The sequence below is a fragment of the Podarcis bocagei genome (genome assembly GCF_964188305.1).
Source record: "Podarcis bocagei genome assembly, chromosome: 1".
NCBI classification, from domain to species: domain Eukaryota; kingdom Metazoa; phylum Chordata; class Lepidosauria; order Squamata; family Lacertidae; genus Podarcis; species Podarcis bocagei.
Window position 1 is genome coordinate 79,601,806 of NC_138125.1, and position 25,235 is coordinate 79,627,040.

General features: G+C 45.4%; 1 protein-coding gene across 2 annotated transcripts in view; it reads right to left on the reverse strand.

Moving 5' to 3' along the window:
* Positions 1–25,183, reverse strand: part of CD151 (CD151 molecule (Raph blood group)) — a 43,388-nt gene extending 18,205 nt beyond the window's left edge. The window contains exons 1-3 of one of the 2 annotated variants that reach the window (XM_081203326.1): positions 25,026–25,183; positions 2,487–2,588; positions 1,666–1,857 (exon numbers count right to left, since the gene is read on the reverse strand). In XM_081203326.1, the coding sequence (XP_081059452.1) occupies positions 1,666–1,857; positions 2,487–2,570 (276 nt within the window). In that variant the 5' untranslated portion in view covers positions 2,571–2,588; positions 25,026–25,183. Of the gene's footprint in view, positions 1–1,665; positions 1,858–2,486; positions 2,589–24,814; positions 24,839–25,025 lie in introns of those variants that run through there. The other variant, XM_081203327.1, reaches the window with a different exon arrangement.
* Between the last annotated feature and the right edge of the window lie 52 nt (positions 25,184–25,235).

The window sequence follows — 25,235 nt, forward strand, 5'->3', positions numbered from 1 at the left end:
GATAGAAAAGTCCAGATTTAAAACAGCACAACTGTAAGACCTCTAATATACGGTATATAGAAGCACATTTCTTCTTTAAGAGGTGAGGTTGGAGCAGAAGGACAGAATCCATCAGAGTTCCTATTAGTCAGAGAGCTGCATTTGGGGCAGGGAGGGGATGATACTCCACAACTGGGAAGGAAGATCAGTTAAATATCCTATGCGAATCATCTACTGGAGTACCTCCAAAATAAAGTTTTATGGAAGTCATATGATCTGAGTTGGAGGGGTGGGAGAGGAGAGAGAGAGACCCCACACTTTCTAATTCAGTGGGCCATCTACATACAATCATCATTATAAAGGAATATCTTCTAGCTTTCAATCATTATGGCTATAAAATAACACAACCAACACATCACTTCTCAAACTTTCATTCATCATGATGATCCACGAAGACTATCCTTACATATGACATTCTGTACTGAGCATCAAGATTACGACATTGAAAAAACTGGGGTTAACTGGTGCAAAGTGGCCCTCTAGACTTGTGAAAATATGCTTGGGGTATGGCAGCCCTTGCCAATCTGGTGCCTTCCCTCCAGCTGCGTTGGACTACAGTTCCCATGGTGGTGGCTGGGGCTGATGGGAGTTGTAGTCCAACGCAGCTGGAGGGAAGGCGCCAAGCTGACGAAGGCTGGGATATGGGCTTAAGCTCAGGACTGGCAGAAGCCTTTGAGCCAACTCTGCCTGGCTGGCCACAAAGTGTTTGTTGTGCATGCTGCTTAACTAAACCGGAGGCCAGGAGACAGGCGACAATAGATCTGTCACAACCAGCCACTCAGGGGAGGGGAGAATGGCAACAAAAGGCTCTTTTGTTCCCAAGAGACAATCATTAGTTTTCTGTGGCAAAACAACAAAAAAGGACTGTACCAAATTTTTCATCTGTAATTTCTGGCTTGGAAAGACAGAAACAAAAAGGGAGAAGTCTTCCGCACACTGGGCCATTGTGTGCCTGCCAAGAGGGATTGGTATGGTCTACAGGCCATGTCAGCTCCAGTATCATCACAAGCCATGAGAAATACCACTTCAGAAATATCATAGCACTTTCTTTGTCCTTACTGTACAGTGTCCCTGCGAAAGAGGCCTCCGCCTCACACCTTCCTTTTTCATGGCTGCACTGGCAGAGAACGCGTCCATTTCCCAGCCCCACCAACACATTTAGTTGGAGCAAGCCTACTTTTCACATTATACTCTAACACACTTTCTGCAACACAGGTATTCCTATTGATGTCAGAAAGAGGAGCATATGAAGGATCTCATAGGAACACAGGAAGATGCCTTACACAGGTCTAGCCATGCCTCTGAACGCTAGTTGCTGGAAACTGCAGGTGGGCAGAATGCTTAGATCCCGCTTGTGGGCTTCCCAGAAGCATCTGGCTGGGATGCTGGGCTCAATGAACCACTGGCCTGATCCAACAGGGGTTATGTTCACTGGTCCATCTAGTTCAGTATTGCAGACACTGATTGGCAGTAGCTTCCCAAGGACTGAATTAGTGGTGGGTCTCCCCGCCCAAACATTTCTCTCTTTCTGTCTTAACCCCTATTTCCCTGCTACAATTTACCATGGCTCTCCGTGTCGATCCCTGCCTACATCGAGTTCTTCCCACTTGCTCAAAGAACACTCACCACTCTCAGGAGGCTCCGCTGCTCCCTGAATGTAGCACAGCAGCCCAAGATGCCGGTGATCATGACCACAACGCCTGCCACCACCAGGATGTAGGCTGTTGCCATGTATGTATTGGACTGCAGGAGGCTTATGTAATCGCTCTTTTCAGCCAGGGTCCAGATGCCCACTGCCATCACGGCTCCACCTGCCAGCTTAAGAGAGAAAGGAAGATAATGAGTTAAATGCAGCTGGGGTAGAGAAAACATAAGGCACCATTATCTAGCAGGACTACCTATTGCTTCATCAGTGGTGGTTCACCAAGGCCTGATTCAGGGTCCCTTGGGAGAGGGGCTTCTGCTGATCTCAATGAGGATGTAAGTTCAAGTGAAGCACCTTTTCACTCTTATCCTTGCCTATCACACTGCTTCGAAAGATTTCTAATGGTCACTTTTGACGGAAGCTATGGGAAGAGTAGAATAAAGAAAGGCATATCTATGTGTGGAGGGCCTCCAGCCCTCCTGGAACTTACCACTTCAGAAGGCAATCTGGGGATAACCCAGTGAAATGCTCCCCTATGGCTATGCCATCAACACCCCATCTTCAGAAAGCTATCAGGGAGAAGTTCTAACCTTGCACTCACCTCAATGTGGCTGTGCTTTTTGTGAAATAAAGGAGCAGCTAGAAGCTAAGCTCCAACTATCTGCTAATTTCGGAGCAGACTGGCTGTTCTCTTTAAATCATGCAGAAGAGCATTAAAAGTCTATCCTAATCGCCCCATTGCTCCAGGATACTCCCAAATTCACAGCACAAATCAGCAAAATTGCTAAAGCTGGCTCCTTACCCAGAAAAAGAAGTTGAAGATGAAGAGGAGATATTTGAGACAGATAGTCCCACATGTTTCCTTGTTTTCAGAGTAGTCACGCATTGTCGCAATTTAGCAGGGCTGTGGAAAAGATTCAAGAAAAGGGAAGACTTCTGTTAGAAAACCCTTTCCCCCTTTGACACTCAATGTACAACTGTCAACTGGCTTTCTTCTGTATTCAACCGCCACTCTTAACAGGCATTGCCAAGATGTAACTTAAGAAACACATAAGGGGAAAAACATGGCTGGTAATACTGCAAGCCCACCCTGTCAGTTCCAGAACAGGTCAATGGAAGCTGCTTTGTACCCAGTCAGACCACTGGTCCATCTGTTGTCTACACTGACCAGAAGTGGGTCTCCAGGGACTGACCCTGGAGGAACTTCTGCATGCAAAACAGATGCTTTACCACTCAGCTACAGCCCTTTCCCTACTATTGCCGCTGGTGTTAAGATCACTTATGCCAGGGCACATCTCTACCAATCTATGGCTCCCTGCTGATACTAGCAGGTATGTGGTCATATGGCCAAGTCTTCTTCAAGGCAGACTGGGTTCAGGCTATCCAAGATTTCATAAGCCAGAAATGGGGAAACCTGTTGTCTTCCTGATGTTGTTGGACTACAACTCCCCTCAACCCTGACAACTGGCCAAGCTGGCCGGGGTTGATGGGAGTCCAGAGACATCCAGAGAGCCACAGGCCCCCCATCCCTGTTATAAGTTTTCACTAGCACCTTGGATTGTGCTGGAAAACCACAAAAACCCAGAGCACAGGCATATGAGAAATCATCTTGCTCAGGTTCCCCTAATGACGCAGAGCTAGAAACAGCAACCCACTCCTGGATTTCATGTGCAGTTAAGTGTTTGGTGCACAGAAGTTTTCCCTTTTTTCCTCCCTCACATGATTCGGAAGCTATGTGACCTCCTCAGGAATTGGTACATGACACTGGGGGCAGGAGGAGATTCCCAGAATGGGAATATTTCCATGTCTGAGCCATCTCAGTCTGTCCCTTTTACCCAATTATGCAAGGAAAGTTTTATTCTTTTTCTCTTAGGATATGTGACTGCATAGCTGGCAGCAAGCAGGGTTCACAAGCAAAGGGGAGAGGCTGAGAGATGACAGCACACATCCAAGATAGTAAAAGGGAGAGAACAACAAGGCTCCTTCCTTGGCTTCCTGACAGCCCAGTCTTCATGAGAAATTACCGCACAGCTCTGCCAAAACATAAAAAGGAGCTTCAGAGGCATCCATTTGTCCTCAAAGATCCCACTCTCATCCACTGCTCCCCCACCACCACCACTCGGGATATACTGCTTGTATAAGATGAGAGATTTACTGTCCCCAGGACAAAAAACAAAATCCTTTTGTTTATCTATAGATAGAACAGATTATATCAACAATTGAAACAGACATACGTGCTACAAAAATAAACTGGCTTTGCTGTCATGATCCGCCCCCCCCCCCAAAAAAAACAGGATCCTAGAAACTACAGTTTTCCCTGTCTGGAACTTTGACTGGCTTTCATGTTCTGCTGCTTGCTCATGGTCCAGCTCTACCCCACCTCTGTTTGGATGATCAGAAACATGTTCATCCTCACCCTGTAGTGATGATTCATCCTGAAATGGACACCTTCCCATTTCCGTGGGCTTCCCCCCAAGGGTTTGTTAAAGAAATGCTCTGCAACCTTTTTGATGTTAAGCACCAGGCATCTGGTTCCATTCTGGTTCAAGCAGAGGATCCCCTCTCAGTGGTATAGGCCCAGCTTATCCCAAAACATTCCCCAATGCCCCAAACACCTTAATCTTTCTCCCTGTGCAACCATCTCATCTACACATAGAGACAGCTCAGTTTCACTTAACCAACTCACCCTGCACATGGAACAGGGTGGCATTTCAGAAAAAGCTACCACCTCAGAGGTTGTGGTCTTCAATGTTACCTTCCAGTTCTGCACAATTACAGTTCTCCTTCTCACTGGTGCATACCTGCTCACACAAACACTGACTTCCTCCTCTTCACAATCTAACAGGCTATCTAAACCAGTGTTTCCCAAACGTTTTTGGGCAACGGCACACCTGTTTACCGGAAAAAAATCTCGCGGCACACCACCATTAAAGCCCCGCCCCGTGACGTCAGCGCGCAGCGTCACGCCGGGAGGGACGCACAAAAGTGAAAGTTTTTTCCCTTCCCCTTGCCGGGGTGGGAGGAGGCAGCAGAGCGAGGGACTGAGGGACGGCGGCAGCTGAGGCGGCGGCGGCTGTTGTGGTGGTGGCGGCGATAGCGGGCGGAGGAGGAGCCGTCGCCGGGAGTTGCTGCTGCTGCTGTTGCTGCTGCTGCCCGGACATGCCGGCCTCCTCCTCCTCCGCTGTCTCGCAAGCAACCCACCCTCCCCCCGCTTCCCCAGACCGTCTCCCCCCCCCACCGCCGTGTCCCCTACCTGTGCTGCAGCCCCACTAGCCCCAGCGTGATCACATGGGGCACGCCCAGCTCTGTGGGCCACAGGCCGGAGGCGATGCACCCGAACACGCCGCACTCCTCCCGAATCCCCAGCTCCTCGAATTCCATGGTGCCCGAGCGAACACGTGTTGTTGTCAGCGCAGCTGCTTCTGTTATTGCCGCTGCTGCCTCCTGCCGCCGCCGCCGCCTGGGTTTGAGGGGGGGGCGGAGGAGGAGGAGGAGAAGGAGGCGGCGGCCTCAGAGGCGCGAGTTCCTCTCCGCGCCCACCCCTTGCGCCCGCCTCATTTACATGCATACATTACGAAGGGGCGAAATTCCCCGCCTCGGGGCTGCTCCGCGTGGTGGAGTTGGTTTCCCCACCCCAGAGGAGCAGAGCAAGAGAGGTCGCCTTCGGGGCGGGGGGGGGGGCTACTTTGTATCTGCCTTTGGACACAAGTTAGCTCCCGCTCGCTCTTTCTCTCTCCCCACAAGTTAACTTTGTTTCCCTCTCTCTTTCTCTCCGCGCGCGCGCGCTTGCGCTTCTGAGAGCGAGTTTTGCCCAGTGGCTCCGAGCTGAAGAGACCGCGAAGGGCGGAGGGAGCTGGGCTTTGCGCGCGACGGAAGGGTTCTCCCCCCCCCTTATGGAAACGGGGTTTGAGGGAATAAAGGGGTGGGGAGGAGACTTCGGTTTTCGCGCGGGGGAAGGGGGCGTCGGCGGGCGCTCGCCTCAGATTGGAGAAACGCTACCAAAGGGTTGTGAGCGGGGTGTGTGTGTGTGTGTTAAAAACATCCCTCCCTCCGTGGGTGGAGGAAAGGGGGCTGGGAGGCAGGATGTGGCCCCGGCGGAGAGTTTTAGGTGGCCCCAACCCCTTCCCTTTCCCAATGAGGTGGAAGCATTGGCGGGTTTCTGCAACCGCGCCCCGCCCCCTTCCGCCGTCCGTGCCCCCCCTCCCTTCGTACGCAGCCCCAAAAGTGCCTCCGGACTCCGAACGCGCTTCTTTTTCGGGTCGCTTCCCTCTCGCGCGCTGCTCACTTGGTTTTGTTCTCTCCTAGGCGCCCGACTCGCCCGCCTCCCTCCCACGGCACACCAGCCTGTGTCTCACGGCACACTAGTGTGCCGCGGAACACCGGTTGGGAAACACTGATCTAAACTATGGGTGGCGCCTATAACCTTCATCTCAGAAGGCAAGTTGCCATCCAGTCTACAAACCTCTCAAAAACCCAGCTCTTCATGGATACAATTATAATTGAATTGCCCCCAACTCCCTGGAGGTACGTACGCAGTGCAAGGATGACTTCCATTGCCTTCATACAGTATGGATAAATGCACGTCCCAGTCCCAGAAGGATGCAAAATTTCCGCTCATAATCCTAGAAACCCAGGGTCATTCAGTGAAGCTGAATGGTGATGGATTTAGGACAGATCAACACACATTGATGGTCACCAACTTGGATGGCCTTCGAAGGAGATTAGATAAATTCACTGAGGATAAGACCATCAATGGCTGCAAGTAGCGATGCCTGTATATTACATCCAGTACCAGAGGCAGTAAATCTCTGAAAACCAGCTTCTGGGAACACAAGAGGGAGATTGCTATGGTGGTGAGTGTCCTGTTTCTACACTTCCAATTGGTATCTAGTTGGCTACTGTTGAGAAACAGAACGTTAGGCTAGATAGGCCTGTGGCTCTTCTTGTGGTTAGCAGGAGAAATGGCTGCAAGTTCAGCCCTGACAGAAGTTTTCTATTAAGCAAAAAGTTCCAAGCACTGCAACCTTTCCGCACAGGGCAATTGCTTCATCTCCTTGGATCATTTTGGTTGGTTGACCTTTTTCTGAACGAGAGTCTGTACCTCTCCTCGCCCCTGCAGAATGCTGAGAAGGATTGCAGTTTGCTGGGCTGATTCCAGATCAGTGCAGCAGAGGCCACATCTAAGATGAGATGTACCATCATAGTGCATGAATCAGTTCTTTCAACCCTTGTATGGACATGTCACAGCTGGAAGAAGTTGGAAGCATCATGTTAACTATGGAACAAGACACCCAAAAGTAAATGCCTACCAGCTGCTTCAAAGTATTATATTTCCATTTTAAAGCTGCACTCAACTGCACATTAACCATGTTCTCATATTTTCTCTCCCAGTGAGGGACAGCATTTAGCTATGCATGACTCTGATCCAACATGCTTAAAATATATGGGCAGCTTGACTAGACTTCTGTGTGTACATAATAAACAGAATTTGAAGTTTCTGGATTCTGATTAATGCTCATTGAACTGGTCTATTGGCCAATGTGCATTATCACATGTTCTTCCATGAAGCTCTTAAAGCTACATGGGATATTGTTAGTTCCATCCCCATCTTGCATAGCACTGCTAGTAAAGCAAACAAGATTGTGAAGAGGTGCTAAAAGAGGGCTCTCCCATCGATTTTAGTGCTGTAGTCGGAGAACAGCAGGAGGTTTATGAAGCATGCTGATTTATACAGGACGGATGGCCAGTGAGTCATAGAACAATCATTGCTGTCTCCACTGGCCCTGGCCAGGAATAGCATCCCATTGAACAACGAGACTGTTCTTGCATTTAAATCAGCAACCCAAGGAAAGTACTACTGGAAATTAAACAAGCTATACAGACCATCCCACTTCACTGCTAGCATATTCTTTTCATTTCCATCAAGAAGAACGAATCAGTCTTTTCTACAGTGCTCTGGAAATGCAAAGTCAACACAACTCACAGGAACAGACTATTTAGCTCCAGAGCTGCATATATGCTGCACTAAAATTCCCACCCCAGAATTTTGTGTTCCAGTATGCTGCATTCCATTATTATTATTATTATTATTATTATTATTATTATTATTATTATTAGTATTAGTATTATTATTAGTATTATTTATACCCCGCCCGTCTGGCTGGGTTTCCCAAGCCACTCTGGGCGGCTTCCAACAAGAGATTAAAAATACATTAAAACATCAGTCGTTAAAAACTTTCCTAAACAGGGCTGCCTTCAGATGTCTTCTAAATGTCAGATAGTTGTTAATTTCTTTGACACCTGGTGGGAGGGCGTTCCACAGGGCAAGCGCCACTACCAGGAAGGCCCTCTGCCTGGTTCCCTGTAACATCACTTCTCGCAGTGAGGGAACCGCCAGAAGGCCCTCGGCGCTGGACCTTAGTGTCTTGGCTGAACGAGGGGGGTGGAGATTAAATTATATCCATAATTTAGGCACAAAGTACCTGGTGCTTTGACGCAACCGTCCTACGGAATGCCATATAGATCCAACAAACCAGATGTCTGCCCACTCCTGGCTCTACGAGATAAATTTAGCAGATTTACACCTTGAAACCAGGAGCTGATTGTTACAGAAATGCTGTATACTCCCACAAGATCTTCCGAGATTTTACAGCCCTGTATCTTCTTTCCAGTATCCTTTCCCTCTGTACCACGGACGCCTCTTTGCAATATCGGTAACTCTGAACTACTTGTGCTCGGAGAAGGGAGAGTGTGAAACAATATCGTCGCTGCTTACAGACTGGGCTTTCCGACCCCTGGGTTCTGCAACCTATGTGAATTAGGCAGATCCAGCAAATGATCACCTATGTGAATTAGGCAGATCCAGCAAATGATCATACTGCTTATTCTGCTTTTGCAAAACAAACAAACAAACAAAACCCCTCACCCCACTAATTGGAAAGCTTGCTCAGTCCCACCCCTCGAACTTCTTAGATTCAACATGACTGCCTATACATTTTCACAACGGTGGGGGCTAGAAATTTATCTTTAAAACAAGGGGAGTTGGAAAGGTGGGGTTTTGAGGGTGTGCTCTTATTTGCACTCAATAGAAATGTACTAGCCTACATTTGCAGAGCACACAAAATCCTTCACTGCACTCACAGTGTTGATCCAATCAAGGGCAAAGTTCAGGAAACCACTGCAAGTCCCCGCTTATCAGAAGAAAGGAGGCAAAGATCCCTTTAGCTTTAGGCACATTGCCTCAGTCCGAACACAGGAGATTGCAAGTTTAAAACCACCCAAGGCATTATTTCCCCTTTCAATCAAGCCTAGCCCCGCCCCATCCCTGCCACGCCTTAATTCACATAGCATTGCATCACTGTGCACACAAATCTGACTTCAAACACGAAGTGTAAAGCTGAAGAAAAAAATGGGATGAGCACTGGCACACTGGTTATGTGACAAGTCACCAGCTAGGCATAAAGGGGTGCTACCACAAAGTCAACTTTGCAACAAGACTGTCTTGGCACAACAGCTTGGTTACATCAACTGAAACACGGCAATGAACCTATTAACTAAAAACTCAATTTGCACTTCACTTGTAGTTATACGAAATGGATGCCTAATATAATAATATTCTCCTCCAACAGCCATAGGAAAGGAATGCCGCTATATCTTAAGGAGGGCTGTAAAAAAGAGGGACGTGGTTGCAACTGGCAGCTTTCAAATCTAGGCCTAGTGAGCTGTTTTACTTACAGAGAAAGGAAATTAGAATTGAACTACTATTAGGAGAAACTGCATCTCTCCCTCTTCAAAGGGTAAGGTGGTTCATCCTCAAATCAAACTTATGCTCAGTCTGAAAAACAGAAGTGCTCACACTTAAGATAGTGGTTGACCCATGAGTCGAAAGCAGAATTTTCTGTGTGAGCCTCAGCACAGCATTTCAATCCATTTTTCATTTCTTTTTGCTTTTAACTTGTTATTAACTTGATATGATTTTATTGTTTGGTTTTATGTTTTTATATTGTTGCAAACATTTTTCTGATACAGCAGTATATAAATATTTTAATAAATCATTCTCTGCCTGCAACTTCAGGCTTGCAGGAAAAAGGAATCGCAGAGTTGAAAGAGATCACAAAGGCCAGCAAACCCAACCGCATGCCAAGACATAGATGCCCACACATCAACCTACTGCTACAAAACCTCACTAGTGTGCCCAGACAAGCAGAGGCCAATGAAACTCCACAAACCTAGGCAGTGTTTAGATTTGGGGTACTCTTTGGGTTCCACCCCTCTTTCTAAACAGCCGGTGTTTCATTCTAAGACATTCTGTTCTCATTCACCATAATGAGTTATTGGCTGCACAAGACCATGCAAAGTGTAACATGCAGAATTCTCTGGAGCTGTTTATACACATCTCAGGATGTTCTTTATTAGCAAGACTAGAAAGATCCTGCAGGCAATGTCATCTTGTTACTTACAAATGCATACACAGAGAAGGGAATTATCGCAGTTCCTCATGCTCACCATCAGCTTTCCTGCTAATGAAAGCAGGCGTGTAAGTCATTTGGGGTCCTCATTCACCAGCTAAGCAAGGAAAAGGAATCAGAAAGGGAGTGGGATGACCTTCTAAGTTCCTCCCAAAGCTCCCCTCTTCCCCTAGCATAGAAAAAGATCACGTTTGATAAGTTAAAGTAGGATTTACAAACTCTTCAAAGGTCAGGTTCATGTGCTTTTCCATATATCAGCCAGAAAACACAGGCAGTAAAACTTAGCTTGGCTATAGTGGTGAAAGTATAAATTACTGGGATAGGAATAGAAGAATGGCTTGGAGCAAACAGCTCATATCACGCTTCATGCTGAGCTTCTCAGGTACAGTGGTGCCTCGCAAGACGAAAATAATCCGTTCCGCGAGTCTTTTCGTCTTGTGAAGCAACCCTATTAGCGGCTTAGCGGATTAGCGCTATTAGCGGCTTAGCGGCTATTAAAGGCTTAGCGGCTTAGCGGCTAAAAGGCTATTAGCGGCTTAGCGGCTTAGAAAAAGGGGGGGAGCGGGGAAAAAATGGAACACTCGCAAGACGTTTTCGTCTTGCGAAGCAAGCCCATAGGAAAATTCGTCTTGCGAAGCAGCTCAAAAACGGAAAACCCTTTCGTCTAGCGGGTTTTCCGTCTTGCGAGGCATTCGTCTTGCGGGGCACCACTGTAGACTGAAGGGGAACAAGGGGGCGGGGGGGGAGAGAGAATTGACCTAGCTAAGCCTGGCAGGACAGCTCACTCTATGGTATTAACCCCTTCATGTGCTAATTAGACTGGAGCATGTTGGTTCTAAGAGGCTGGTTATCCCACAAGATCTACCGCTGGATTCCAATCTACCTTTTGTCCACCCATTTATACAGCAAATTTGCATACACATGTATTTTTAAGCATATTTTTAAACTCACAATGAACATTAGGCATGGGCAAGTGAGATAGAAGAAGAAGTGGACTGGAAGAAGAAGTGACTGGAAGAAGAAGAAGTGATTCTTCCAAGCCACATACACAAAGCCTGTTACAAGGGTAGGGCCCAGCCCTCTCTCAACTGCTCTAACTCTCCAGTCACATACATTACACCCACTTTGGGGGCTCCTCCTCAAGTAATGTCAAGCATGCATATGCTCTGCAAAGCCATTTGCTCACACAATCATATAATTACAGACTATATACATCTATTGAGTCACACACATGTTGCCAGATACACTTGTCTCAACCTGTACAGGAACAAAGAAAGTAGGTCCTGAAGCTATTTCTGCTTTAACCTATCCTGAGTTTAGATCTAAACACTAAACAGGACCTTAGGAAACAAAGGCCAAGCAATCCTTACATTTCAACGGAAACATAAGTCAACAAATATAGCACAAACTGAGCATTACCAACCCAAAAAGTGAAAGCTCTTTTTCGGGGGGGGGGGCAGAGGCTGCCTGCACATTCAGTCTGTGTTATATTTGTTTTTGGCAAGGGTGTCAATGTTTTGTCTGGTTTTCTTTCTGAGGGAAAGCATCACCATTTTTTCCTCTGTGAAATGGGTATTTTGTGATGCCAACAGCAATTTCTTCAATTTCAAATGTGTTTCTGTGCCCAAAAAGGTTGCACGTTGTGTGTGAACCTGACCAAAGGCTTAAAACTATGGTTGAAGGAGAAATAAGGTTGCCATATTTCAAAAAAATTAGACATAAAAGTTGTTGAGCTATTTTGGATTGCATTAGGCATATCGTGCAATAAATATTTCTACTTAGGGTTGCCATACATCCAGATTTTCCCAGACATTTTGCCAATTTCCACCCAGACACTGCTTCCAACTGCAGTATTCCAGGTATGTCCAGGAAATTCCAGGCATATGGCAACCCTAAGTAGAAATATTTATTGCAAGATATGCCTAATGCATTCCAGTATATAGCTTTATTGGAGGGTGTTTTTTAAAAAGATAGCAGGACAAGTAAGTCAACAGAATGTTAAAGAAAATATTTCTTCATCTATTCATCATATTCTTAACTTACCTTACCTTATAGGCAGCTCAAGCATAATTTAACCCTTTAAAACAACAATTTCAAAAACATCAAACCCCAACAAAAATGGTTGAAACAACAAACTAACCAATTTAATCATTCTCTGTACAGCACCCATGATCTCAAAAAACATAGTAACAAGCCACAATAATAAATAACAATTCTAAAAAATGTGTTTACCCCTGGTCCCTGGACTTCTTTTGAATAGTAACATTTAAAAATCCTTAATAAAAATGTTAGATAACTGTTAGTCAAGTCTTGAAACATGCATAAGGTCATATATTTATGATGAACACTGCAAATTCTGTATGACTAAGAAAGTGTCTACATCAGATAACAACAGACAAAAATAACTGTTTGCAAAGACAATAGACATGTGGTTCTAAAACCCTTAAGTATCTCCACAGAGTTAAAAACAAAGCTGATAGCAGCTCTACTCATGGACTAATATGCAGGGATGTTTAAAAATAAGCCTGCACACTTACCAACAAACAAAAGCCACAAACCACTCTTCCTTGCTCTCAAATACAAGACTAACTCATGAAAACATTATTAGGGCTTGCCTTTTAACCCATGACGGCTTTGTAAACTATTTGAATGAGCCAACAGGGAGGTGGAGGAAAAGGTCATGGAAATCTGCCCTCAATCAGAAGACCATGATTTCCCTCCCACCCCAAAAAAGTAAGATTTGCCCACATTTCTCCCTCACTTAGACTTTACTGTCCCTGTTCTACAGAGATTTCTTGAGAGATCCACAGAAAGCAAACAGTTGCTAAAGACTCCTGGTTATTATAATCTTTATCCCACAATTAATCTGTTCATCTTTAAGATGCCGTTGGACTTTTTGGTTGGTTTTTTAAAACTCTGCCAAACTGCACCTGATGACATTAGGAAGTTTGCCTGAACAAGGTCTGCATGACTTGCTCTATGAAGAGCAAATATGTTCTCTGCAGGTTTAAGACCAAATATTTGGGGAAAGACTGCTGCCATTGACAAGCACAAACCTGAACCCATCTAAATCAATTCCTCTATTATCAAGACACTTGTGGGAAAGAAAGGAACCTCAGACACAAGCCACCTGATTTTTATATGGCTTCCAATGCCTAAAATGCATGGTTCCTAGACAGCTTAACTGAATATTAAACAGTTTGGAAAGCAAACACACACACAAGCCCAACCAATCTTATAGCAGCTTGGGAGAAATACACACTGAGCGAGGAGGAACTTTTCACATTTGTTATCCCTATGTTGCAATAGGAGCCATTCATGTGTACACACTATACCTTTAAAATGCATTTCCCCCCCTCAAAGAATTCTGGGCTGTAAAGTTTACACCTCATGGAGTTACCATTCCCAGCAACCCAATAACAAACTACAGTGCCCAGAATTCTTTGAGGCAGAAAATGTGCTTCAAATGTGCTTTAAACGTATAGTGTGTCTGTAGTTGAAGTAAAATTACAGGGCTTTGGTTGAAAGAAATTGCCAGGGAATCATCCTGTTCCTTGGGAGTGCTGTGGTTGCCACCAATTGTCTTCTAGAAATATAGGAAGTGACCTTATACCAAGACAGACCATTGGCTCATTTGGCTCAGCACTGGCAACTGGCATCAGCTCTCCAGGATTTAATGGAGGGCTCCTTCTGTATGCTCTACCACCAAGCTATGGCTCTGGTCTCTGTGTTATCACTGGAGGCCTCAGATGTGGCCCTGGGTCTTCCAGTTGCTGATCTCTATTTTAAACCCACAGCTAAGGAAAAATGCATTTGGTCAGTAAAAAGGATTTTATTTCACAATCTGCAGAGTTTAAGGAGAATTATCTCTGGCCTCAACCAAGCATATTTTAGGGAACTGTTTAGCTAATGACAAAGCCTGTGTGTGTGTGTGTGTGTGTGTGTGTGTGTGGAGAGAGAGAAGATCCTCTGTGTATTCAATAATATCATCTTACAGAGAGTGCTATAGAATCCTCAAGACAGTTGGCTCCGTTGTGTTTATATTGGGAAGTCAGCCTCCAAGACAGCTCTCTGAGGGGGTGATTGATGGAAACACCACTGCATAGAACATCATCATCTTAAATAAAGCTCCTTTCATTCTAAAAGTACTTTGCACCATTGATTTACAGAAGCCACTTCAACAGTTATTGAGATGTAAAGAACAATAAAAAAGGACTAGCGTCTTTCAGTGAAGTGTCAAGAGTGAGGCTCAGGAACACAACCCTTTTCGATCTGGACTAACTTTGCTAAACCCAGCCTCACTCCAGTCACTTTCACAAGGAAAGCTAATTTATTGCACCTGAATCCCTAATGCAGGACTACTGTGTGCTGCTGCTGGGTAGGGAGGAAAGACAATATCAGACCACCAATTTTAGGAAGCGAGTTAAAAACAAGCTGAAATAACCTGCTGTGCATTCTGATGCAAAATGACTGTGAAAGTCAGGATATAAATTTGCATGAATTGGTAATTTCTCCCCTTCCCTCAAGCCTAATTGCCTTGGGATGGAGTGGGGAGATTTTCTGTAGTGAGGGAAAGAGAAGTGAGAGGAAGAGGAGGAGGGGGGGAGAAAGAAGAGGGGGGCCTCTTGCTCTGGCCCTGCCCACTTTGAGCTTCAGCCCCGCCCACCCTGACTGCAGCCCTGCCCCCCTTGCCCCCAGGGAATGAAAGCTTCAACATTTCCCTAGAAGCAAAGTAAATACTGTGACGAAATAAAGGGCACTAATGATTATGCACTTATACAGACAGGAGTGACTTGTGGACAACTTCTGCTCTCCTTGTGTGATGCCTCTTCTAAAATAGTCAGTTTGATAGCAGAAGTTGTCCACAAATCCCTCCTGTCTGTTTTAAGTGCATAATCATTAGTGCCCTTTATTTTGTCACAGAATTGGCTGGTTAAGAGGAAAACCGAGGAAGTGAGTCACACAACTTAGGCCTGAGCAAAAGATTAGTCTATAAATACTTCTTGAAGATACTGACAAATGGAAGGAAACAGATGATAAAGGGAGGAGATTCACTGATAAACGGACACCTCAGAAAAATGCACACTGATGAAGAGAAATCTTGGGCATAAGAAAACTGATGGTGGACGAGTAAAGAGGCAAGAGTTCTAGAAATAAGATAGTGACTCATAACCAAAACAGGGAGACATGTAATTGTTGCTTAATACACAGGATTCTGATTATGTGATTAGGAATGTATTGACAGGGATGGAGATTTCCTTGCTAGAGTTTATGAGGACATAGCTTTCATATTCCCACCTCTTTAGAGTTGAGGTGGCTGGTGACCATGAACAGGGCCTTCTTACTTTTCACATCCCACCTTTGGAATTCACTTCCCAAAGAAACAGAGTTAGCACGTCTCCACTCTAATTTATATGGCAAGCATATTACAAACATTTCTCTTGGGCATTTTCCTAAAGATTGCTGCCTCTAAATTGCTCCCTTTCTCTGATGTAGTCTTGGTGTGTTTGGCTCTATTGGCTTTTTTAAATGCATTTTTTTGAAAATAAGTCAACTTTTAAACATGATTTGATAGTTTTACATGAGCCACCTTAATAATTTAATAATAATAATAATAATAATAATAATAATAATAATAATAATAATAATTTATTATTTATACCCCACCCATCTGGCTTTGTTTCCCAAGCCACTCTGGGCAGCTTCCAACAGAAGATTAAAAATACATTACAACATCAGTCATAAAAAACATCCCTAAACAGGGCTGCCTTCAGATGGCTTCTAAACGTCAGGTAGTTGTTTATCTCCTTGACATCTGATGGGAGGGCGTTCCACAGGGTGGGTGCCACTACCAATAAGGCCCTCTGCCTGGTACCCTGTAACTTCGCTTCTCGCAGTGAGGGAACCGCCAGAAGGCCCTCGGCGCTGGACCTCAGCATCTGGGTTGAACAATGGGGGTGGAGACACTCCTTGACATCAAATGATGTAAAGGCAACATAGGTGCCAACTATAGGAGGCCCAGGAGGCCTGGGGGCTCTGATGCAACTTCCGGTACAAACTGGAAGTCACGTTGGGAGGTCTCGCGAGGACTCGGGCATGATCTCCGAGGCCCCACAAGGCCTGGGCCCCAAGTTGGCACCCGTGAAAGTCAAGATATAAATATATTAAATAAAATGTAGCAGAACCTGCTGAAAATGAGCTGCCTGGGTCCACCAATCCACGCTGGCAGAGATGGGAGCCCTTGCTTTTTAACAAGAGGAACATTTAGCACACACCAAGAGCAGGAATACACATTATCAACAGCCGTGAAACCAATGATTTACCATAATCTGAATGGACCAGAAATGGATGCAAATGTAATTCCAGGATGTGCCACTAACTTGCAGCAGAGCCAGGGACCACTTTTTCAGCCACATTTCTCTTCCTTCCTTACAGCAAGCCGTGGGCAGATTTACACAAATTTCCCTGCCCTCCATTTTGAAATCCAAGCACATTTGTCACTATTAATAAATAGGAAGCCTCATTCCTATCCTTTCCAGAGGAAGGGAAGGGGACTGCTCAGAGTGGGGGGGGGGGTGTGTGCAGTATACTGCATTGTCCAAAACCACGGCTGTAATTCCATGCACGCTTACTTTGGAGTAAACACTACTAAAATGAGTGGGACTTACTTCTGAATAAAGATGCATCAGTGCCAGTGAGAGGATGGTTCTCAGTCAAGCTCCCCTCCCCGCTCTGTTGCTACAACAGCCATAACCACCAACTAAACCAGATCCTGAAATTAATCCTCCGGGGAACCAAAATTAACAGTGCTTGTTGCTAAAAACACAAGTGCTTCCCTCTCCCTATATTCCCCACCTTCCCAGCGCCACATAGTTTTGAGAGGACCCAGCAAAATTGTTGCTCAGCTGCTTTGAAGAGCTCTCTGTATACATCAGAGGGAAATCAATGGGCAGTCCATCAACAAAAAGACAAGGGCGGTTTAAAAAGGCAGTTTATTGGCAAGCCAGACGCCAATGCTGGAGGGAAGGCACAGCAGCACCTGAACTCTGCAGCAAAACTGGGGAAAGCACATTTCTCTGAATGTGGAATTGACACAGTCAGCCCAGTTCTAGTTCCCATAGCAAATCCTCTACACACCAGAGGTTTTCAACCTTTTTGAGTCCGCGGCTCCCTTGACCAACTACTTTCTTTCTGCGGCACCCCTGTGAGGCTCAGAAGCCCAGTTATGTCACCCCTTGTCTGCAGAGCTGGCAGCATTTCACCCTTTTTTGAACACCCTCCCTCATGGAATATTCTCTCAGCCTCCTCTCCTGTCTCCTTGGGTGTCCTTGGGCAGCCACCGCTCCCCCGTGCTCCAAAGAGATGTGCCTCCTCATGCCGCCCCACAGGGACCTGGGCACAGGATGCCCCCAGCCTCAGTGGCCCAACAGAGACTGGCCAAAGGTGAACATGAGGCAGCAGTGGGGCTGCCACAACGAACAGCTGTGCAAGCCTTTAGAAGGCAGAAACTCAAGAGGGCATCAGAAGAGGGAGGGAAAGAAAGAAGGATAGAGGCCACTGTTGACAGTGGCACCCCTAACCATCATTCAAGGCACCCCAGGGTACCACGACACACTGGTTGAAAAACACTGCTCTGCACTACAGCATGGCTGGCTTACCCGTCGCCCTCAGGATGTTGCTGAACTATAAAGCCCATCACCTCTGACCACTGGGCCATGCTGGTCAGGTTTGATAGGAATGTCAGTCCAGCAATATCTGGAGGACTAATTAGCCACCTCTGCTTCACCACAAAGGTAGTGGAAGCACTCCCACAAAGGGATCAGTACACAGTTTACCGCACTGTTAAAATGCTTATACACAGTGCCTATCAAAGTGAACGTAGCTAAATGGCTCTTTTCTTTTCTTTTCTTTTCTTTTCTTTCTTGTTTTAAGCAGCAGGATTCTAAATAATTTCACATAAAAGAAGCACTTGCGTTGCTCCCTTTGTTTTCAGCTGACATCTATCTACTGAACACAAAAGCAGTGCAGTGACTGAACAGACACTATACATTGGATGCACAGAGGTTTCATAGCAGGAACTACTGCAGGCAGCTAGAGCTTTTCCATATCATCACTTTTTCTCCACAAAAGAAGCATACAGCTGTTTCTTTTTTACTTGTGCAGGATCCTGCCCTCATTTTCCCGGTAATTTGAAGCAGAACACCTTATATGTTTTAAATGCCACACTTTGTGGACAGACCATGTCTATCATCATACGGAATGCAATTGCACAAGTCATAGGTGCCCACTGGACATGGTCTTCTGCAACACAAATGGGGAATAAGTGACACAACTATCCCTCTCTCAAGCCTCTGCACTATCTGCCACCTTAAAAAATGCTTTCGAGACTGAGAAAGAACATGGCCATCTTTCTCCTCCTCCACTTCCCAGCTACCCCCCATGTCTCTGAAATGGGACAGGTGAGCTGTATTTGAACCGAAACACAGGAATTTATTTCACAAAGACGAAAATAAGACTGCTCTGAGAGCTACTGGGTCTTATAAGAGGAATAAGGATCTTTGCTCTCCACTGAGAATGAATGAATATACAATCAAATACAGCAAGCTGTATTTGGCAGTAACCAGCTGCATCAAATGTTAGACATACTCAAAGCAGGCACACTGAAATTAATGGGTTTAAGTTAAGAACCCACCGAAATTAAAGGCAATAATGGAGTGTGACAAATATTGGATACAACCTACCGGTAATTCTTTTTTCACTTCCAATAATATACTTTCAATAAATGTCTTAAGTTTTACCAAAGCAGACTCATTTAAATTATAAAATCATAAAATGTTTCAATAGACAAGCAAACATGATGAACACTATCTTCCATTTTCTTCCAGAAATCACCAGAGGGCATAATGCATAAGACTGATATCTGACACCCAGCACCTCTAACCATCAATATGCTTGGGTTCTGCAAGGTGATATATAATCATATACACTTATGTTGCCTATCCCTCAGAATCAAAGAAACAGGCTGAAGAAGGTAAATTGACTGCTTATTATAAATAACAACCCCTTTCCTATATGTCTTTATAGTGTCAAAAGGTAATGCTATAGTTATTGGTCACAGGCGGAATAATTTACCCTGGTTTCTGTTACTAAGTGGAAACAAGAATCAATTCCTTTCCTATTTTTTGAAAAAACAAAACAAAATATTGAGGCAACACAATGCTGCTGCATCCCAGGGTAAAGTTTCCTGCTTGGCATGTAGGTTTAAATGCAGGGACTCTTAACAGCCACCACTGCAAGTGGGGAAATATGTGGGGAATGATTTCTACCTTCCCTACCCAGTTTATTCCTGGATGAACAGAACTTGTAAGAATATGGATTTTCCTTGCAATGTCTTTGAACCGGACAGTGCTTTGCTCCACCCTGGTCCTGTTTACTCCCACACCACGCTGAGCTAAGCCAAGGTTTGGCTTAACACAGGGGTGGGGAACTTTTCTCAGTCCAAGACCTGCATTCCATTCTGGAGAACCTTCCGAGTAATAATAATAATAATAATAATAATAATAATAATAATAATAATAATAATGCCAGTGGCAGGCAGTGAGAACGGAGGCAAAAGCAGGCACAGCACTTAGTGTAAATTTTATCTTTGCACAGTAGGCCAATTTCTACACACACACAACCCCCTCTGTCCTCCATCCAGCAAGAAAAATACATTACAGTGGTACCTCGGTTCTTGAACTTAATCCATTCCAGGAGTCCGTTCAACTCCTGAAACCGTGTGCCAACCAAGGCGCAGCTTCCGATTGGCTGCAGGAGCTTCCTGCACTCAAGCAGAAGCCGCGTCAGACATTTGGCTTCTGAAAAATGCTCGCAAACTAGAACACTTACTTCTGGGTTTGCGGTGTTCGGGAGCCGATTTGTTTGGGAGCTAAGCCGTTTGAGTAACAAGGTACCACTCTATCAGAGTTCAGGGTTATATTTTAAAAGATGTTTTTCTAGCCCTGGCAGGTGGAAGGGAAGGTAAGTGGTGGGTTTTGGTGCAAAAGAAGCAGGAACAAGTAGCCAAGAGACGCTTTGCCACATGCTGACTGAGGGGATGGGCTTGGGGTCTAGCAGTAGGCCATAGGCTTAAGGTTCATATTACCACTGGGAACTGTGGGCCTTTTCCCCAGCATGCAGTGCTGAACTGTCTCTGCTACATTTGCTTCTCTTTAGCCATCTGTGTGGCTAGTAGCAAAGTCCAGCCTGCCCTGCAGGAGTGGCTCCTCTCAAACTGGAATTAATACTGGCTTTGTTTTCATTGCAGGAGCCCATATGCTATTTTAGGGCAACTTCCAGCACTCTCTGTGGGAGCTGTACTCAGCAGTCCTAGGGCAGCATGTTTCCTTTAGGAACAAAAGGAAATAATGTTCCTGGGTCAGAGGACGTGGTTTTTGAGAGGATGGGCGGAGGGGGGAAGCACATTTCATGGAACAGGGCTGGTTTAAGCTGTGAAGTGTTGTGGAACAGATTGCATGGGATAGCAAATTCCAGAGGGAATCCAACTTCCCTTACACACACACACACAAGTGTGTCATTTTAAAGAAAAATCAGTTTGGGTTCGACATTTTCACGTCTAAATGGATAAGTAAAAAATGAACCTTGCACTGCTGCAGAGACAAGTGTGAGGGCCTGCTCCTGTGATTCCCCACTGCTAACACTATGAGCACCCCAAGGATGCAACTTGGCAAATGGCATGCTAGAAATGCTGGCACGAGGTGTGTGTTTACTCCATCAAGAATCCCGTTCTGTTACACAACCTTCAGAGCAGGGGGTGGAAAATCAGCTATGTTTCTTTTAAACACATGTTTTCTTTGCCAAAAGCAATTACATATTCAAAGTGAAGGCAGCTAGAATTTTAACATGGCAGGCAGTCTTTTTCTTGTGAAAACCTATTGAATTTATTCCAAGTTTGTTTGCTTTTAAAACCCACTGACATAGTCCATGCCTACTTACATTGATTTCCCACGACCCCATTAATTTTTAACTAAGTTTAATGTGAGCAAATGAAAGGCTGACAACATCACGGCAGGTTTTGAATTTTGATGACTGGTGGCGTATCCTGAAATCCAAGCGAAGTTCAGGGCCCCACTGTGGTAAATACTTGCTTTCTAGTCTTGAGCCTCTTGCTGCCTGCTACCCCTGCCTTCAATCAGACCCTCCCAAGAAGCCTGGTCACAATGTGTGTCAAGCCTGTAAATCGCCATTCAACTATAGTGACTCAGAATCACCTGCAGCCAACCAGACATTTTTAATAAATACCGTAAGTGGGAAGGGAGTATGCCCTTTATTTTCTTTCAGCTGATCAATTGCCACTAACAAAGGCATAAAGGGGAGGGTACAAGCCAATACTAAAAATATGTACAAGCTAATTTGCACATTTGAAATATATGCCTGTTCGTATTTGGAATCTCCACATACTTTCTTCCATTGCCACAAGAGGCTGAATCCACAGAGGTAAGGAACTGAGAATGGTATAAAATGGGAAGACTACAGAAGTGAACCTAAAAAGATGAGGACCAGAGAATGAGAGATGAACTCCTTTAGATGGCCCATCCACATTAACACTTGGGACAAAGCCTCCAGGTCAGCAAGGTGCAGACATTCCCAGTCTAGGAAAATGTGCTCTCTATGTATCCACATTTCAACCTGGGGAATGGTCCAAGTTAGGTCTAGACCAGTTGCAATCCTATGCATATTTACACAAGAGCAGGTTCCTCTGAAATAAGTTGGGGCGTACTTTGTAGAAAAAGATTGTAGTTTAATGACTAATCAGTTAGGCTTGCTTCAACCCAGTAAATGTGATAGGTTCAGGCCACAGCTAACTCTGCATGACACCAAGGCTACACATAGACTAGCTCTCCTAAACTCACAGAGGAAGCCTGCGCCACCCAAAGCAAGATGATGTGTCTAACCTTTAAAAATAAATAAAACAGTGTTATTCTTTCACAACCTCTTTCACAAAGAGATGTATGTTTTGGTCCGGAAATTAACATGCTCTCCAGACATCTCTCACCTTAGAACCCTTGCCCCAATGCAAGACCCAGAATCTGATTCATTACAGTATTTCACTCTAAACTCAGGTAAACTTGACTTTCTTATGGCCTGCATTGTTTAAAAAATGGACTTTGCTCCTTTAAGGCTCGGTTCCAGCCCTTGACAGTCAATGCCAGGAAATTCCACTGCAGCCTGCAACTTTTTGCCTTTGTTTGTTCTAAGATCCTAGATACAGTTGCCCAGAACTGCCTACAGGTCCAACTGCCCTTTGCAGTCCTCTCTTCTTTTTTCATTTTCCCCTCACAGTTGCCTGAGCCACACCATTTGCCCCTTTCCCTGCTAGGCCACAACCCTCTCCTTTCCTCCATCATGGCCCGCACACACATACAAACACGCAGATAAACACATACCCTCCTCAGTCAACTGAGGATCGAAACAAATGATACAACCGCAAGAAGCATATGCCCTGCCCCACCCCAGACCGTGCAAGATTGTACAATCCATTAGATAATTAAGAGGTGCAGCTTCCTGGATGCCCTAGTCAGCCTGGCACTGTGTTGTAATGCAGCACTGCAAGAAAAAGCTCCTTTTACTATAATGTCTTCCCATTATTGAGGAGGGAGGGTGTGTCCACAAAAATGAAAGGAAACAGCATTAGCTGCTTCTGGAGCCCAAAGGGGGCTCTCAAAGGCCTGTATCAGGGGAGGTCACTCTCCAGATACTGTTGGATTACAATGTCCATCATTCTCAGGCATCAGTTGGGGCTGATGGAAGGTGGGAGCCCAACATCTGAAGGGCTGCAGGTTCCTCAACTTTGTTCTATACCATTCACATTTACAGTTCTTTAGAAAATGTAGTGAAATATAGTTCCCAGAAATATCATGGGAGGAAGTGAACAAGTGCATTATCATTGCCTGCTTCCGCTGCTACATGTGTAGGGGTAACCTGCATCACGCCTCAGAAAAGATGCAAATGAACCATTTCTGCATTTGTCTCACCACAGAGAAAGATATCCAAGTACCTTCTTCCCATGTTGTGGTGGTAAAATGGCTCACTCGTGGTTCCTCATCATGTGCATAACTGCCTTCAGAAGTCAAGAGTAGTCAGACAGGTGCAGAGTTAAAACAGGCAGATCGCATGGAGCCCCTGCAAAGTTTTCTTGCATGTTCAATATTGAACGTATATTGCTGGTGATGGGTTCTGAAACAAAACTTTCGCCCCTGAGAAACACTTCAAGATAAAGGGCCTTATGCAATCCCTACTGTAATCCAGTAAATCACACTGAATAGTAAAATATATTCGATTTTTTAAATCTGACATTTCATGTACAATTTAATTTTTTTAAAAAAAGTTAGGCAGCAAATGAAATGATGCATTAAACAGATTGAAAAGTAGCATAGAGCGCCATATCTCTGGAATACATATTCATTTCTTTTCTGCCCTGCTATGTACTCTACTCCAACTGTTTTTTGCCAAATGTGCATATACCGTATATGGTGGGCAATGATGGGTGAAGTCTCTGAAATCTCTCATCTGTACTCAATGTTATTCCACCCAAGCAAAATCATTTCCAGCTGACTGTTTGCCCCAACCTTGTTGACCTAAGTAAGGCTTGGATTCCCAATGGCTGAGCCCTTAATCCAGGCACTGGATGAACCAAAAACCCCACAGCACAGGAAATGAACTCTTTGAAGGTGTGCCTATACAGTTAAGCCTAAAGTCCAGATAGCAAAAACTTCCCTCAGAAGCCATATACTTTTAGACTGTTTCCCACATTTTCTTCACTATTATCACAGCTATCCAGAAGGAGGAAGGGTCCAGATTAGGCAGATTAAAACAGATTGTGTTGCAGAATCCTGCTGTACAGAAGTTCATTCTTTTCATATGTTTTCCCTTAACTATTGTGATGGCCAGGATGTAGGCAGAATTTTTTTTGATTTTAAACAGAAAGAAAACATTTAAGTGTATATAAGCCAACTGTATCCTTTAGGTTTCATGCTAAAGAAACATCAAGATACTACAGTAGTCTGAATTTTTAGTCAGAACTGTTTGGGTTCCTTAGTTGGCATTTCCAACTTGCCCTTTTAATCTTGTGGCTCGTTCTGTTTTTGTTACACTGCATTTATAAATGGTTGTCACACTTTCTGCACTCCACACCCTTGGATTCGCATGATGAAGGGGTGGTTAAGAAAAATGTTATGAAATAAACCGGAAAAAAAATGCGGTATTGAGAGAGGAATTTGAGCCACCCATGCGTTTCAAAGCAAGAGGAACTCTACCCTCTGCTCTCTCCCCCGCACACACCAAGTTCGAGCTCACTCCCTCGGAGATCAAAACAACATTCACCTTCGTGGGCCTCGTGCCTTCTTCTCCCCGCGCCGCCCTTTGCAAGCCTGACCGCAACCGAGGGGCCCCTTTCGGCGCTCCTGCACCGCCCACCCTCCTCCTCCTCCTCGAAGCAAAAGGCATCTCGGGTTCCCAAGACCTGCGCGAAGAGGAAGAGAAGTCTCCCATCCCTCGCACTCTCACCGAAGCCGCTTTCACTAACTTTGCGGGCCTCGCGCGCCCACATTTGCTCCCCTCCTCCTCGCTCAACTCCAGGAAGATTCAAACCCGCCCCAACAACCTTGCAAAAGCAAGCCCGCTTTCCTTGCTCCCGGCTTCAAGGCCAGAGCGCGAGGGTTGCCTTTGTTGCCGCTCCAGGTGGATGGATTCCCGCCGCCGCCCGCCTCCCCTCCCCTCCTTCTGGCCACTTGCTTGCTTTCCTTCCCTTACACGCAAGCAACCTCGTGCGCGCAGGATCCAACAAACCCCCGGGCCCCAGAGCCGGCGCAGACCTTTTTCCTCGCGATGACGGTGGTCTTCTCTGTTCTCGGCGAGAATCCGTTTCCAGACAGCGCGGCGAGCGAGAATGCAAAGCAAGCCGCTACTACTCCGCAGACCCCTCCCAGTTCTCGGCCCCTGCGGCTAATGGAATATTTTTAACTGTTTGAATAAACTCTGATCTTTCTCTGCGACGAGTCTGGGACGCCTAGCGGGAGAAGGCG